The following is a 16780-nucleotide window of genomic DNA, read 5'->3' on the forward strand; positions in this document are numbered from 1 at the left end:
TAAGTTTCCCCCAATCACTAAAACTCAGCTGGAACAAAAAAAAAAACCCTCAGTCCGTATCTTCCTCCAACCTCTGCGCTTGATTCTCTAGGCTAGGCAGGCAGTGTGCACATGTCTGGCCGGTAGAATGTCTCTCTGACTCTCCGCTGCCTTGCCATTGCAATCTCCCACCAGTGCCAATTTCACACTTGATTTAGTCCTGACGCTGCTGATGTTCCTAGGGCTGGGCGGCTTGGCAAAGGAGGAGTACCCAATCCAAATATGAAGTAACCTAAGGCGGGATTCACACGACCGGGTCGTTCCCGAGCCCGAGTGTCGGCCGGTAAAATCGGCCATTTTGCCCGGCCGGTTTGCATAAAGTTATGCATCCGTGCCGGGCCGGGTAGATCCGGACAGTGACATCAGCGGCAGCTCCTGAAGGGGAATCCCCATGTGTTCGGGGATTCCGCTTCAGGAGTTTCCCCTGATGTCACTGCCCAGATATGGACAGAGACATCAAGCGCTCTGTCCAGGAGCGGAATCCCCGAAAACACGGGGATTCCGCTCCTTCAAGGAGCTAAAGTGCGGCTAGCACATAGCAGAGCGGGGAGATACCTCCCCGCTCTGCTATAGTGGCGTCGCTACAGTAGTAGCAGCCGCAGCAGCTGCTGCTACTACTACTAGCGGCGCCATCGAAGGTGTCGCCGAGCCAGGGTGCTTTTAACAAGCAGGGGAAGGGAGCCAGCGCAGCGCTCCCTCCACCTGCTGTACACCCCGGCCCTGCAACACAGTGTACAGCGATGCCATTCGTCAGAATGGCATCAACTCCTCCTCCTCACATGCACTCTGCGCTGTGAGGAGGAGGAGATAGAGCGCAAGCGCCGGGAAACCCGGCCATCACTCGGAACACATTCCGGTGATGGCCGTGTAATACCCGGCCCCATAGACTTCTATGGGAGCCGGGCGGCCGGGTGTCCGGGCAAAGATAGAGCATGTCCTATTTTTTGACGGCCGGATTTTCCGGCCGTCAAAAAATCGGTCGTGTGAATAGCCCCATTAGGGGTCTATTATTCCTAATGCAGCCGGGTGCCGGCCGATTTATGAACGGCCGGCACCCGGCCGGGAAACCCTGCCGTGTGAATGAGGCCTAATTCCACATGCACTTTTATCATGGAAAAATAATGGGACTTGCCATTGCCGGTAGAAATATTTTACTTTTATCGGCCTGCTAGTGTAAATACCATCTGGGCTGGTGTTTTATCGGCTTGGTGGCAACCCCCTATATGTTGATAATCTGTGACATGGCTTCTTAATCACCTGACATTTGGACTATAAGATGCAGAAACTTTTTAGCATGCTTTTATCCATAACTCCTAGATTGTGTCAGGAGACCTGCCCAAAACATATCTGGGGGCTCGGGGATGGACATTCTCCTTCTCGCTTTCTTGATGTGCTCGAAGTATCCAGCAGCATAAACGATAGGGGCTGCACCACCAGCAATCTCGTCAGTTCAGCATTCAGCTGAGAGGGTAGTATAGCTATTGTAGGGCTGCAGGCCTTCTGTTGTGTATAGGACTAAAATTCCTGCAGAGATAGTTGGTGGCATCCACGGTGATTCCGACTGCTGCCTCTGCTGCACCACTGACCCATCTACACTTCTCAGGGCTCCAGAATGCAGTTAAAATGGTGCAAATGCAGCCAAAAATTAGGATTGGTGGCCATCTTACAATATTGTCACCATGTAGCCCTTTAACCCCTTCCCCCTGCTGGCATTCTGGGCCCTAATGTCCAAGCCATTTTTTAGATTTTTCCATTGTCACATTCGAAGAGCTGTAACTTTTTTATTTTTGCGTCGGCATAGCTGTATAAGGTCTTGTTTTTTGCGGGACGACTTGCAGTTTTTATTGGTACCATTTGAGAGTAGATGCGACTTTTTGATCACTTTTTATCACATTTTTTTTAAGTCAGGATTAACAGAAAACAGCAATTTTTCCATTGTTTTTTATTTTATTTTTTACGGTGTTCACAGTGCGGGTTAAATAATGTAACAGCTTTATAGTCGGGGTCGTTACGGACGCGGCGATACCAAATATGTGTAACTTTTTTGCTTTATTGTAGTTTTTTTTAATAGTAAAGCATTTTGTAAGGGGAAAAGCTGGGTTTTTCATTTTTTTTTTTTCACTTTTTTTTTTTTTTATTAACTTTATTAAACTTTTTTTTCTTTTTTACTAGTCCCACTAGGGGACTTCCCTATCCTCCGATCGCTATTATAATACACTGCAATACTTTTGTATTGCAGTGTATTACTTCCTGCCCGTTTAAAACGGACAGGCATCTGCTAGGTCATGCCTGCGGCATGATCTAGCAGGCATTCGCTGCAGGCAGACCTGGGGGTCTTTATTAGACCCCCGGCTGCCATAGAAGACACAGACACTCGGCGATTTTATCGCCGGGTGTCAGTGAGATGAGAGGGAGCTCCCTCCCTCTCTCCAAAACCACTCAGATGCGGTGCTCGCTATTGTGCACCGCATCTGAAGGGTTAAACAGGTGAGATCGATACTAATATCGATCTCACCCGGCAGAACAGGGACGCCCCCAGCCCTCAGCTGCCTCTGGCAGCTGAGAGCAGGGAGATTTCACGGCTCCCTGCTCTGTTTACTTTATTCTACAGCAGCGACGTAGTTTGGCGGCGCTCTAGAATAAAGCCCACTAATGACCGCCGTAAAAAGACGTATCGGCGGTCATTAAGGGGTTAAATGAATCTGTATGTTTACACAAGGTTTTGCTGAAATTGCTACTTTTGATGCATTTGCGGTTTTTGCTAATTCTCCCCTGAGGGTCTGTTCACATGCTAAACAAAAAAACTGCTGTAAAATACAGAGCTGAAAACAGCCTCTGTTTTTGAGCCGTTTTTTAAGCACCAAGCGTTTTTATGCGGTTTTTTTTCTATTGACCCACAGAAAAACTGCTCCAAAATGGCTCAAGAAGTGACATGTACTTCTTCTTACGGGGTGTTTTTTTTACATGCCGTTTTTTCAAACTGCCACGTAAAAAACCACCACGTCTGAAAGAAAAGCTGTTTTTCCCATTGAAATCAATGGGCAGATGTTTGGAGGCGTTCAGCTTCCGTATTTTCAGCAGTTCCTCTGCGGCGTTCACCGCCCTAAACACGGCTGGAATTAAGCCATGTGAACATACCCCAAGTCTTCTGTTAAATACATTGTAGGTCTCTTTTTCACACATTGTAGTTTTTGTAGCAGCAACCAGGAATTGTTCCTATGTATACCTCCCCCTTCCTTTACGATCCACTCCTGGTTGTCTTAAAAAACTGCACTAACACTGCTCTGTGTGAATAAGGGTATGTGCACACACACTAATTACGTCCGTAATTGACGGACGTATTTCGGCCGCAAGTCCCGGACCGAACTCAGTGCAGGGAGCCGGGCTCCTAGCATCATACTTATGTACGATGCTAGGAGTCCCTGCCTCGCTGCAGGACAACTGTCCCGTACTGTAATCATGTTTTCAGTACGTGACAGTTGTCCTGCAGCGAGGCAGGGACTCCTAGCATCGTATATAACTATGATGCTAGGAGCCCGGCTCCCTGCACTGTGTTTGGTCCGGGACTTGCGGCCGAAATACGTCCGTCAATTACGGACGTAATTAGTGTGTGTGCACATACCCTAAGGCCTTAGGCCATATTCATAAGAAAACCGCCTCTAAAACCCATGCGTTTTTGGAGCTGTTTTTCAAAGTGGTTTTGATTTTTGTGAAGCCGTTTTGAGGCATATTTTTTTATAGTGCTTTTTCAAGTGTCAACAGTTAAAATCCGATTGTAAGACCCTTCAAGAAGTTTTATGTCACTACTTTTTCACAAAACTAATTTTTAGGAGGCTGTTTTTAATTCAGCAGCGCACAAATAAACCTCCCATGAGCTATACCAGCATATTCCCCATTGAAAACAATGGGAAGCTGTTTGCAGGTGTATTTTGTGGTGTAATATGAGCGCTTAATTCTCCAAAACATGCCGTGCAAATATGACTTTAAAGAGGCTCTGTCACCAGATTTTGCAACCCCTATCTGCTATTGCAGCAGATCGGCGCTGCAATGTAGATTACAGTAACGTTTTTATTTTTAAAAAAGGAGCATTTTTGGCCAAGTTATGACCATTTTTGTATTCATGCAAATGAGGCTTGCAAAAGTACAACTGGGCGTGTTGAAAAGTAAAAGTCCAAGTGGGCGTGTATTATGTGCGTACATCGGGGCGTGTTTACTACTTTTACTAGCTGGGCGTTCTGATGAGAAGTATCATCCACTTCTCTTCAGAACGCCCAGCTTCTGGCAGTGCAGATCTGTGACGTCACTCACAGGTCCTGCATCGTGTCGGCACCAGAGGCTACAGTTGATTCTGCAGCAGCATCAGCGTTTGCAGGTAAGTAGCTACATCGACTTACCTGCAAACGCCGATGCTGCTGCAGAATCATCTGTAGCCTCTGGTGCCGATGTGTCCTCGCTCGTCTGACACGATGCAGGACCTGGGGCAGGAAGTGAGTGACGTCACAGCGTGATCTCTCGAGAACACGGCTGTGTCTGCACTGCCAGAAGCTGGGCGTTCTGAAGAGAAGTGGATGATACTTCTATACACAACGCCCAGCTAGTTAAAGTAGTAAAAACGCCCCGATGTACGCACATAATACACGCCCAGTTGTACTTTTACTTTTCAACACACCCAGTTGGACTTTTGCAAGCCTCATTTGCATAAATACAAAAATGGTCATAACTTGGCCAAAAATGCTCGTTTTTCTAAAATAAAAACGTTACTGTAATCTACATTGCAGCGCCGATCTGCTGCAATAACAGGATCCGTGTGATTGGTTTTGCTGTAGGGCTTGAATGAATGGTTTGCGCAGAACTCTGTCATATTGACTTTTGTGCGTGTTGGGGGAACTTTCTTCCGTTACCTCCTGTTTCACTCTCACAGATCAGCTCAGCGTTGTCTTCTGCCCAGTAATGTCAGGAAGCCACGCTGTTCTCATCATCTTACTGAAGGATTACGTTTTCTTTACAAGGAGAGAACCATCAGTATTCAAAATGGAATTCTTAACTAAAGAGGTTTATGCCCGCAAACTTCTTCCATATGTGCAGGAGCTGTGCAGCTTCTTAGAATTCCACCGCCTGGACGCTCCTGGACCACACTGGCCTACCAATTGAAATAAAGTGAGATAATGGTTAACCCCTTCCCAACTGCCAGAACGTATATAGCTGTATAACTGCCGATTCCCCGTGCAGTTAGTACGTGTATAGACGTTGGCAGCCTGGCACGGGGTTTAATGAGTGCAGTGCTGCTTCAGTGTGAATAATTACACAACGATCATAATATAATAAAGTTTAAACTTTTTTTTCATTAAAGACATGTATACAAAAAAAATGATTAAAAATGAGTTGTACAATGCAAATGAGGGCGTCCGCTTGTGCCAGGAGTATATAAGAGGGTCCAGAGGATCTCTGCAAATAGGCAAACAATTTGACCATCTATATACAACAAGTAAATATGTGATAATGAGACCTTCTGTAAAAAAGTATATATACTAATACAAGGACTAATGAAGCGTGTCTGAAAAAGATCCCGCTGGTCAATGTCGAACAGATTGTCAAGCAGATGGAGAAACCATGTGCCCAAACATGAATGCAAATAAACAGGTGTAATAACAATCAGGGAAAAGCCAAAGAAGCTGCCCCCAATAAAGTGAGAATAAGAGTAGTCATATCATAGGCATCTGTCATGAAAAATAGATCATGGTTATACATGGCCATAATACACACAGAAATGAAGGTGTTCGTGTGTGTGTTCGTGTGTGTGTGTGTGTGTGTGTGCGTGCGTGCGTGCGTGCGTGCGTGCGTGCGTGCGTGCGATGGCCATGTATAACCATGATCTATTTTTCATGACAGATGCCTATGATATGACTACTCTTATTCTCACTTTATTGGGGGCAGCGTCTTTGGCTTTTCCCTGATTGTTATTACACCTGTTTATTTGCATTGATGTTTGGGCACATGGTTTCTCCATCTGCTTGACAATCTGTTCGACATTGACCAGCGGGATCTTTTTCAGACACGGTTCATTAGTCCTTGTGTGTGTGTCTATATAATTAGACAAATTGTTTGCCTATTTGCACATATCCTCTGGACCCTCTTATATACTCGTGGCACAAGCGGACATCCTCATTTGCATTGTACGACTCATTTTTAATAATTTTTTGTATACATGTCTTCAATAAAGTTGAAACTTTTTTTTTTCATTATATTATGATTGTTGTGTAATTATTGACCCTTTCCAGTTGTAGTTTTTTTTTATATGCCCTTTGGGTCAATACGCCAGGTTATGCTTGGTATACCTTTCTCAAATGCCTCAGTAATCACAGATTTTTGAACTATCGTACATTTACAACAGTTTTCTGCTGGTTATATACCTCTGTGGAATTTTTGTCTTCCTGAATGTACAAATAGGCTATGTCTGCTTCAGTGTGAACAGCACTGCACGCTCATGTCGGCCGGAGCTATGAGAGCCCGGAATACACCCCCCAGTGTAGATAGTACCACCCACAAGCCCCTGTAGGCCGCGCAAAACCCTCTGTAGGTAGCGCAACCTAAGCTCCCTCGAGCATCGGAATCCCCGGCCAGCGCTCTGGCCAAGGATTCCCTTCCTAGAGGGAGCCCCAGCCGTGTCTCCATCCCCGCTGTAGATAGTGCCACCCCCCTGCAGATAGCAACTCCCCCTCCTGTAGATAGCATCGCACCCCCCCACTGTAGATCGCGCCACCTGAACTGACTCTAGGAGCGGAAACCCCGGTGTCAGATCGCACTGGCCGGGGATTCCGCTTCTAGAGAGAGCCCCGGACATCACTGTCCATTTGGTCAGTGACGTTAGTGGCTCTCTCTAGGAGCGGAATCCCCGGCCGACACTCTGGCCGGGGATTCCGCTACCAGAGAAGCCCCTGGTGTCACTATCCATATATGGACAATGATGTTAGCGGCTCTCCCTAGGAGCGGAATCCCCGGTGTCACATCCCTCTGTCCCGGGGATTTCGCTATTGGAGAAGCCCCTGGTGTCATTCTCCATATATGGACAGTGACGTCAGGGGCTACTCCTGGAGCGGAATCCCCGCTCTGGCAGGGGATTCCACTTTGAGTTAACTCCTGACGTCACTGTCCATATATGTGCAGACATGAGGGGCTTCCTGTAGGAGCGGAATCTTTGGCTAGAGGGATTCCGCTCCTACAGGGAGCTACAGTGGTGCCGTTTACAGGAAGGGGTGCTGTTTACAGGGGGGGGGGCTGGTGCCATCTTCAGCGGGGATATTGCTGTTTACAGGGGTGGTGGTGCTAACTACAGGTGGGTGCTATATACATGGACACTGGAATTATATTGGCACTATCTACAGGGGACACTGGAGCTATTTACATGTGCACTGTGTGTGGCACTATGTGGCCATTATCTACAGGGAGAACTGTGGCACTATGTGGGCACTGTGGCACTATCTACAGTGATATTGCATCACTATCTACATGGGCACTGTGGTGGTTTAAGGGGGTTGGGACAAAAAACCCTAACGAATAAAATCCATCCATTTTTTTTTAAAATCCATAAAAAACGGATGGCAAATGCAGGTTAAAAATGGTCAGACGGCCGGGAAATGGATTAAATTTTTTTGACAAATTGATGCAAATCAGCCATGAAAAACTGACAGTTGATTCGTTGTTGACTGCCATTTTTTTGTATGTCGTGTGTATATAGTCCTCTTCACTCTCCCCTCACAGCGATCCAGGGTGACGAAGCGAGAATAGGACTGAGGGTATGTTCACACGCAGTGTTTTCAGACGTAATTCGGGCGTTTTACGTCTCGAATTACGCCTGAAAAAAAATCCCCTAATACGCCTACAAACATCTGCCCATTGCCTTTATTTTACGCGTCGCTGTCAAAATACGGCGCGTAAAATGACGGCTCGTCAAAAGTGCAGGACACTTCTTGGGACGTTTTTGGAAGTGTTTTTCATTTACTCCATTGAAAAACCGCTCCAAAAATGGGCGTGAAAAAACGCGAGTTGCTACAAAAACGACTGAAAATCATGAGCTGTTTTTACCTGAAAACACCTCCGTATTTTCAGCCGTTTGTGCTCACTGCGTGTGAACATACCCTAATTGTTACAGAGCTCTACAGTGTATGTATGTATGTGTGAATATATGTGTATGTGTGTGTGTGTATGTGTGTGTGTATATATATATATATATATATATTTACAGAAGTGTTTTTGTCTTTTTAATGTATTGTGATTTGTCTGCTCATAACAAAAATTAAAAACACTGAATTAATTAAACTAATCTAGAAAATGAAAGTCTTGTTAAAAAAAAAAAAATTAAAAATAGTTGTGATATTCAAAGCAGTTCCAAAGATATTATCGTTGAAAGAAGTGCATTTTTATATATTGACAGGAGAATTTTCTGTTCTTATCAAAGAAGTTCAAGGAGTCATCTGAATAAGTTGAAAAGCGCCGGCTTTTAGGCCTCATGCACACGACCGTAGCTATGTGCACGGCCGTGATTTTCGGGTCGACCGGCAGCGGAGTGTCACCGCGAGCCGCCCGCAAATCGCGGGCCGTGCACATGGCCGCGGCAATTATTTCCTATGAGCCTGGACCGCAGAACACTGCTGTAATAAGACATGTCCGTTCTTTCTGCGGTCCGGGCTCCTGGGCCATGCACGGACCGTGGAAACCACAGCCGGGTGCATGGGCCCATAGAAATGAATGGGGCCGCAATTCTCCTGAGGATTTTCGGGGCAATTGCGGCCGCAAAAGCACGTTCATGTTCATGGGGCCTTATTCTTATCGATAAGGAGACACTATGGCAAATGTCTGCAGCTAGACTGAATGACAGAGTTTTTATACATATTTATGAGAAAAACAAGTCCGGACTAGTTCTAATACATTTTGCTTCGTATATCATACTTGACACCTAAAAGAAGAAGGGGCCTCTGTGCTCTGAAAGCTTGCATTTAGAACTTTTATGGTTAGCCAATAAAGGTATCATACCTACTATACTTTTGTCTTTTTTGACACAAAAGTATTTAACATGACACCTAAAAACAAAGCACAGTGAAAGTTCAATCTCTGTCTGGAAATTCTAATCTCCCTTTTGAGGAATTCAGCTCCCCCCTCCTCATATATAATATCCATTATCTTACCAATAAAACTTATTAGACATTTTGTCAGCCAAGGCTTTTACAGATAAGCTTGCATACACATTTTTAGTCTTCATTAAATAAAGTAATAATAAATGTAAAACTTTCCTAAAATAAAAAAATTATATAAATATATATATATATATATATATATATATATATATTTTTTTTAAATTGTCAGCCACACAGTCAAAAATATAGTAGTGGGGGGGGGGGGGGAAGGGGGGTGTAAGCCTGCCGGGGACTCGACCAAAGTCACGCAAACTTATAGATTCAAAAATCAGGCAGCACTCCAGAGATGTAGCAAAATAAGTGAAGGAGCTTTATTAATCCATCAGTCAGGTGCAACGTTTCAGCTCTACAATAGAGGTTGAGGAAGGTTCTATTGTAGAGCTGAAACGTTGCACCTGACTGATGGATTAATAAAGCACCTTCACTTTTTTTTTGCTACATCTCTGGAGTGCTGCCTGATTTTTGTGTATGTGTGTGTGTGTGTATATATATATATATATATATATATATATATATATAACCCAATACTTTTTCCATCGACACGCATATGTGGCTGCATTTATTTTGTGTTCAGTGTTTGTCTTCTTTGTTTCCTTGACTAGATTAGACTTTTGTTTTGATTCCAAACTGTCATGGGATCCAACCTGAAGTCCCGAGGGCATCCTAGCTTTCCAGACGTGTGAATGTGTGCCAGTAGACGTTGTACAGTATGTTTTCACTTTATGTATAATGCCTGCCAGCAGACGTTGTAAAGTACGTGTACACTTTCTGTATGTTCCCTCTCTCTAATTAGGTGGAATTATTTATGATGCTGGTCTTTAGTTTTTGTAGATGGACGGTTATTAGTGGTCTATATTGTCTGCTTTGTGATTGTTAACCTACAAGGTCATTCATGAGTGCCATGTGTATAATGTTGCTCTGCTTTTTCACAGAGCTGATGTTCATAAGCAAGGTGTGCGTCTGGTACAGGATAGGTTACTAGTTTTGTCTTAATCAATGCAGAAATTTGCCTCTCTTCCCCCCCCCCTTATTTATATATAATATATATATATTTTATTTTATTTTAGAACATTTTTGTCCATGTCATATGTCCCCTTTTTAGAAAATACGAGCAATGTTCTTTCTGAGTAAATTTGTTTTACCAAGTAGAGGTGATAAATGACGGCCATTATTTTCATATGATTTCATATTCTAGAATTGGTTTGTGTATACTCTTTAATTGTAAATGGTCCTGTTAATCTTTGAGAATGTCTGTTACAACTTGATATCCATTGTCATTCTTCTTTTACAGGGAAGGGGAATTGGCCAACATAAAGGACTTTAAGAATAATATCCACTTGTCTTTGTAATGGCTGGAAAAAGGCACTTCGGCACTATGGATCACATGATACATAATAAGTTATCCCGATTGCAGATGGGGCCACAAGGTTCAACAGCTTGTTTTGGGATGGCAACCCCACAAGATTTACGGTCATGTCAGAACTTTATGAACTATTCGGTTCCTGATACTGAGGGACATTGCTCTACTAGTCCCTGGAGCTCTACAGCATCATATCTGCAGTATTCAGGCAGTGCCCTAAATGACCCTCTGCAAACTAGTGGAGCTTCTGTGAAGTATCAAAGACCACAAGCTGAACGTCTGTATAACCCTTTGCAATTGTCAAATAATCCAAATAATCAGGCTTCAGTTCACCAGAGTCCCCCAGTACATAATTACCATATGTCATGGCCACGTGCATGCCCTCCAATTGCGATGCCCAGGCCTGTTTACAGGAGTCCAAGCAGTTATATGGATGCAGCATATGGTTCAAGGGGTTTTCAATCTGTTGATGTTTGCGTACCATCTCAGCCCCTATGTCCACCTGCTGTGGAATGGAGTCCTTCTGCAAGATTTGCCCATTCATCATCTCCATTATGCGCATCTAGAACAAAGAAGCACCTCTCCACCCCTAGCACTTACCCTGAGGTAGCTGGAAGTCCATCCTCTTTGTCTCAGGGTTTGGAGGGAAGTCCTATTTATAGACAAAGAGCTGATATGAGTCTTGCAGTAGGTGTTTCTTCAACATTTTCTCAGAAAGACATTTTCACAGATACTTGCCACTCTGCTGCTCAGGAAAATGTTCAGTTTCTCTATGCTGAAGATAATGTACCTGTAGGAAGGCAAAGAAGTTCTGCCTTTACCACCCCCTCTCCACAACATAACCATAAACATAGTGCCTATGAAGGTAGCCTAGATCATCGCATGGGGCATTTGTATTCTAAGAATCCTTACAGTAATGTCCACCAAAGATCCCCTCCAACTTCTTGCAGCATGGACGTGACAGGATCACCCCACAATGTAAGGGGGACTTCAGTTTATCCAAACAGAGTACCACATATGCATTCAGGCTATGTGAATGCAGAGTTAAGAGTGCAAACATCTCATCTTGATGGAACATTACAACCAAGTGAGAGACAATTCCAAGTAAACCCAAGTACACAAAAATGTATTACAGAGATAGCAGTGTGCTCAACCCAAAGAGATCACAATGTGTGGGTGCCGTCTGGTCAGGTGAATAGAGATATATGTGGGATGCCTAACAGAACGGACAAAGATATGTTTAACTTGACACCAACAAACAGCAGTTTGCAGGAACGGACTGTCTATCAAGACCCTTTTACAGGACAGAATGTGAATGCTTCTTTCGTTCAACAAAGTAGTAGTACTTTTATAGCCCCAGGTGTCTCCAGTCATGAACAGATTTCTGGTCAATGTTCCAGTAGGCATTTAGTTACACAAGAGGCATCTTCGTTGCAAAGCGCAATCCATTCCTTTGGAGACCGTAGACTTCCAGGTGTTCGAACAGTAGAAAACGCTACCACAAGTCATAGCAGTAAGTCACACCTAAATCTTGAACATGCAAAATCATCTGTTACTAGTCCATCCTCTGTCTCTGGAGTTAGCAGTCCATATCAACTAAATCATAACCATGTGAGATCAAGACAAAATGCAGCTGCATCAAGATCTCCAATCTGTGAACTTCCGGGTAATAATATGGTGGATGTTGATGGTCCAAAATCTGCTCCTACATTTGTCGATGAAGATGTGAATATTGATAATCCAAAATCCCCACCAATGCCAGTTATTAATGATGTGTTTAGCCTTGCCCCATACCGTGCTTATTTGGAAGGAAAAGCTCCTCATCCATTTCCTGCACATCATGAATCTGAAGTGGAAAATATAGCGTCTACCTCTGATTTCTTACTTTCTGAAGACCAGACAGAAGAAGGAATTTCTAGTGTCCCTAAAGTAATCCATGCTAACAATAATATAAAAATTAAAAATGGAGAATGTGTGCAAATTGGAGAGCCGAAAGTCCCTAAACAAAATACAGGTGTGGAATCTGTGGTTCTGGATCTTAGTTTGAAAAAGTTACCTCAAACCGGTTCCTCTCCTTGTAGCCAGCAGGATTTTTCTTGCAATAAGGATGCTTTGCTTACTGTTGCTGCAGAAAATTGCCTGGTTAGAAGTGGAATGCAAATCCAGGGTCAAGTGGACAACATGTCTTCAAACTCCAGCAGAATTTCCCACTTGGCTCAGGAAAGCTTTTCCTCTAAAGCCTCAAGCAGAATGGTTGGATCACATCAACAGAGCTGTCCATCTTTTTCCATTGACCAAATTGCCTCCTCGAGCCAAGATAGTACACTGTCAAATAAAAACGTATTCTGCCAGCAGCAGAAAAATATTCTCTCCCAGACCTCTAAGGCCTTGTCCCAACAGCTTCAGGAGAATTGCCAGTCTGGGGCCACAGAAACGCACGATCACAATTTCAGGGAAAGCTTGATGTATTTGACCACCAAGAGCTTGTCCAATCCGCATCAGGAGCATGACAATTCTCAAGATACTGAAAGATTGCCTAGACAGCATCAAAAAAATTCCCCACTTGAGATTATTGAGCGCTTGCCACAGCAACTTCAGAAGAATCGCATATCTCAAGACTCTAAGAGCATATCCCATGACTGTCAGGACAGATACAAATCACCTTCCAGCAAAAGCATGTCCCACCAACCTCAGTACAATTGTTCTTCGCAGGTGCCTGAAAACTTGCCGCAGCAAGACCTTTCCAGCTGTACAACTCAGATATTAAGGACTTTACCTGTTCATACTTTGGCACATTGTTCTCCAAATCGGTCAGATTTTTCAGTCTTTGTGAATACCATGCAAACTCAAACCACTATTTTGCCTGTTATGCGTGCTTCTCCCCCTACTGTTTACTTTACTAATAGTATAGCGTTACACACCTCACAGCCACCATCTATAGAAACACCTGGGCAATCCATAGAAAGAACTGGGCAAATTACAAGAAACCCCCTTGAATCGTGCCATTCACGGTCTTCATCCTCCAGTTCAGAAAATGAATGTAATGGCTTCCACAGTTCAAAATCATTCATGTTTCGGAAGTACAAAATGAAGAAATTATCTGAGGAAGAGACACATGTGCAGTCTCTGCCTCCTAGTGCTCCTGAATCCTCTCCAGCCCTAGGGGAAACGAATGCATCTTCGATAGATGTTGGCGAACCTGCTCTTAGTTCTGGTCAGCAGTTCTCGGAACTTCACCGCTCTGTGCACAAAGCTATCACCAGTTGTGTTGCTAGATCTCCATCCAGCTTGCTTGAGGACTGGCTGTCAAAAACCAAGGACGAAGATAGAAGCCAGACAACTGTGAAGACTAAGAATAGTTTTAGGTTAACAGATCAGTCCACAGACTTGCCAGGCCATGATATATGGCTTGCTTTCGATGGGGTTTGTTTACTTCTTAATAAACTACTGTCCCAGTTGAAAACTTTTATGTTAACTCAGAAATGCCCTTTTCCTCATGTCATACGAGCAGGTGCAATATTTATCCCTATCTATCTGGTAAAGGAAGTCTTGTTTCCAGAGTTGTTGGGCCCCGCTGTTGACAAAATTTTGCAGAAGCACAAAGTAGAGCTTCGTCCCACTACTTTGTCTGAAGAAAAACTCCTCCGAGAGGCTAAGCTGAAAGACTGCCCTTGCCGCATGTTAAAATTACTTGCCCTTAAACAGCTGCCTGATGTTTATCCAGACTTGCTGTGTCTTTTTTGCAGGCACATTATACAGCAGGAGCTTGGTGAGTATAATCTCTGTGGTCTTGGTCTACAATTGAATTTATCACCTAACCATATACTGCTGTTTTCTTTTCTTGTTTTTAACTTGCCGTTAGTTTTTATAGGAGGGCATTATCTTTAAAAAGGATCTATTTACATACAGTCTTCTACAAAAAAAGATTTGACGCTTAGCTTATTTAACTTTTGAGTAGCCATCATTTTTTATTCTAACTTTGACTTTAAATTACCCTCTGAACAAAACCATTAAATTTGTGGTTTAAAGAGGCTCTGTCACCAGATTTTGCAACCCCTATCTGCTATTGCAGCAGATCGGCGCTGCAATGTAGATTACAGTAACGTTTTTATTTTAAAAAAACGAGCATTTTTGCCCAAGTTATGACCATTTTTGTAATTATGCAAATGAGGCTTGCAAAAGTCCAAGTGGGTGTGTTTAAAAGTAAAAGTCCAAGTGGGCGTGTATTATGTGCGTACATCGGGGCGTTTTTAATACTTTTACTAGCTGGGCGCTGTGAAGAGAAGTAACATCCTCTTCTCTTCAGAACGCCCAGCTTGTGACAGTGCAGATCTGTGACGTCACTCACAGGTCCTGCATCGTGACGGCCACATCGGCAGCAGAGGCTACAGTTGATTCTGCAGCAGCATCAGCGTTTGCAGGTAAGATCGACTTACCTGCAAACGCTGATGCTGCTGCAGAATCAACTGTAGCCTCTGGTGCCGATGTGGCCGTCACGATGCAGGACCTGTGAGTGACGTCACAGATCTGCACTGTCACAAGCTGGGCGTTCTGAAGAGAAGAGGATGTTACTTCTCATCAGAGCGCCCAGCTAGTGAAAGTATTAAAAACGCCCCGATGTACGCACATAATACACACCCACTTGGACTTTTACTTTTAAACACACCCACTTGGACTTTTGCAAGCCTCATTTGCATAACTACAAAAATGGTCATAACTTGGCCAAAAATGCTCGTTTTTTTAAAATAAAAACGTTACTGTAATCTACATTGCAGCGCCTATCTGCTGCAATAGCAGATAGGGGTTGCAAAATCTGGTGACAGAGCCTCTTTAAGGTCCCGTTAAAAGGCAACAAAATTAAATATTTTCAAGAAATTGAAATGGGTCGGGCTTGAAAGAACCAGGCTGCAAAAATGTGACTACAAATGAAAGTTTGATATGTCATCTAACGTTACTTCATATTTCAATCATAATTTAAAGACACATGCCTGAAATGTTACTTTTGAAAACCATAATCAGTGGAATTAAAAAATAGTAGATTTTCTAATGTTTACTTTTAGAATTAGTAGCTCATAGATCTTCAGAAAATTGTCTCATTTGTTAGGACCACTAATTTTGCTATTGCTGCATTCTCAAATATGTTTTTTAATGTATTTTATAGATACAATTTCCATAACTTTACAGAATATACAATTTTTCATGTTTTTACAGAATGGACAATGCTTACTTTTTTTTTATATAGTAATACATTTGAGGGCAATTTTATTGTGTTAAGCAGTTATTTGAGACTGAGGAGAAGCTAGTTTTCTTAAATGTGATTACATCATACGATCTTAAAATATATAGGTGAGCAAATATGAATTTCATTAACAATTTTGTATCACGAAGTCCCAAACTCTTAGCTCTTACAGTGAATGTTTTGCATATAGATATATATATAAATTAAAACCAGATATTTAAGCCTTTTTTGTTATTTTTTTCAGTTTTTATTTTCTGATTGTAGATTTTTACTTTTTTTTAAATTCTATTTTCCATACATTATTATGGGGGCAGCCATCTTGGCTGAGCTGCTGCTCTGCTCTGTTAACAGCATTTAGAGATATGCTTTACAGCAGCCACATGTATCATATGTACCTGCAAACTGGAGATGACTCATTGACTTCTATGGGAAAGTGTGCAGGGAAGGGGAGATGGCGAGCTATGACCATCTATTGTCAATGGTGGTTCCTGTTTTATCTGCTTTCAGCTTTATAATAGAGGTGTTACCTTCCATTGTAAGGCTGTGTTCACATCAGCGTTTCCCTTCCGGTGAGGGGTTCCCATCGGGTTAACCCCTCAACGGAAAGGCAAACGGAAACATAAGCTTCCATTTGCATCACCATTGATCTCAATGGTGACGGAATCGTTGCTAAAGGTTTCAGTTTGTCACCGTTGTGACTGGGTTCCGTTGTTTTTGACGGAATCAATAGCACAGTCTCTAACTTAACGACCGCCCACCGTCTTTTGATGGCAGCGTGCAGGCCATTTGTCTACAGCGACTTCTTTTTGGCATCGCTGTAGAAAAGTCACTTGAGCGCTCCTCTGAGCGCTCTTCTCTAAGCAGGAGCTGTAACTTACAGCTCGTGTATTTAGAGAAGCCTTCTGCGTACAGCTGGAATCTGAAAAAATTCTGGCCTGGCTGTTTAACCCC

General features: G+C 43.2%; 1 protein-coding gene across 1 annotated transcript in view; it reads left to right on the top strand.

The window, feature by feature from the left end:
• Positions 1-16780, top strand: part of C3H15orf39 (chromosome 3 C15orf39 homolog) — a 47808-nt gene that overhangs the window by 12870 nt on the left and 18158 nt on the right. The window contains exon 2 of the mRNA XM_075857861.1: positions 10522-14359. Coding sequence (XP_075713976.1) covers positions 10579-14359 — 3781 coding nt within the window. The 5' untranslated portion in view covers positions 10522-10578. The remainder of the gene's footprint in view (positions 1-10521; positions 14360-16780) is intronic.

Source organism: Rhinoderma darwinii, chromosome 3 (assembly GCF_050947455.1).
Source record: "Rhinoderma darwinii isolate aRhiDar2 chromosome 3, aRhiDar2.hap1, whole genome shotgun sequence".
In the NCBI taxonomy this organism is placed as follows: domain Eukaryota; kingdom Metazoa; phylum Chordata; class Amphibia; order Anura; family Rhinodermatidae; genus Rhinoderma; species Rhinoderma darwinii.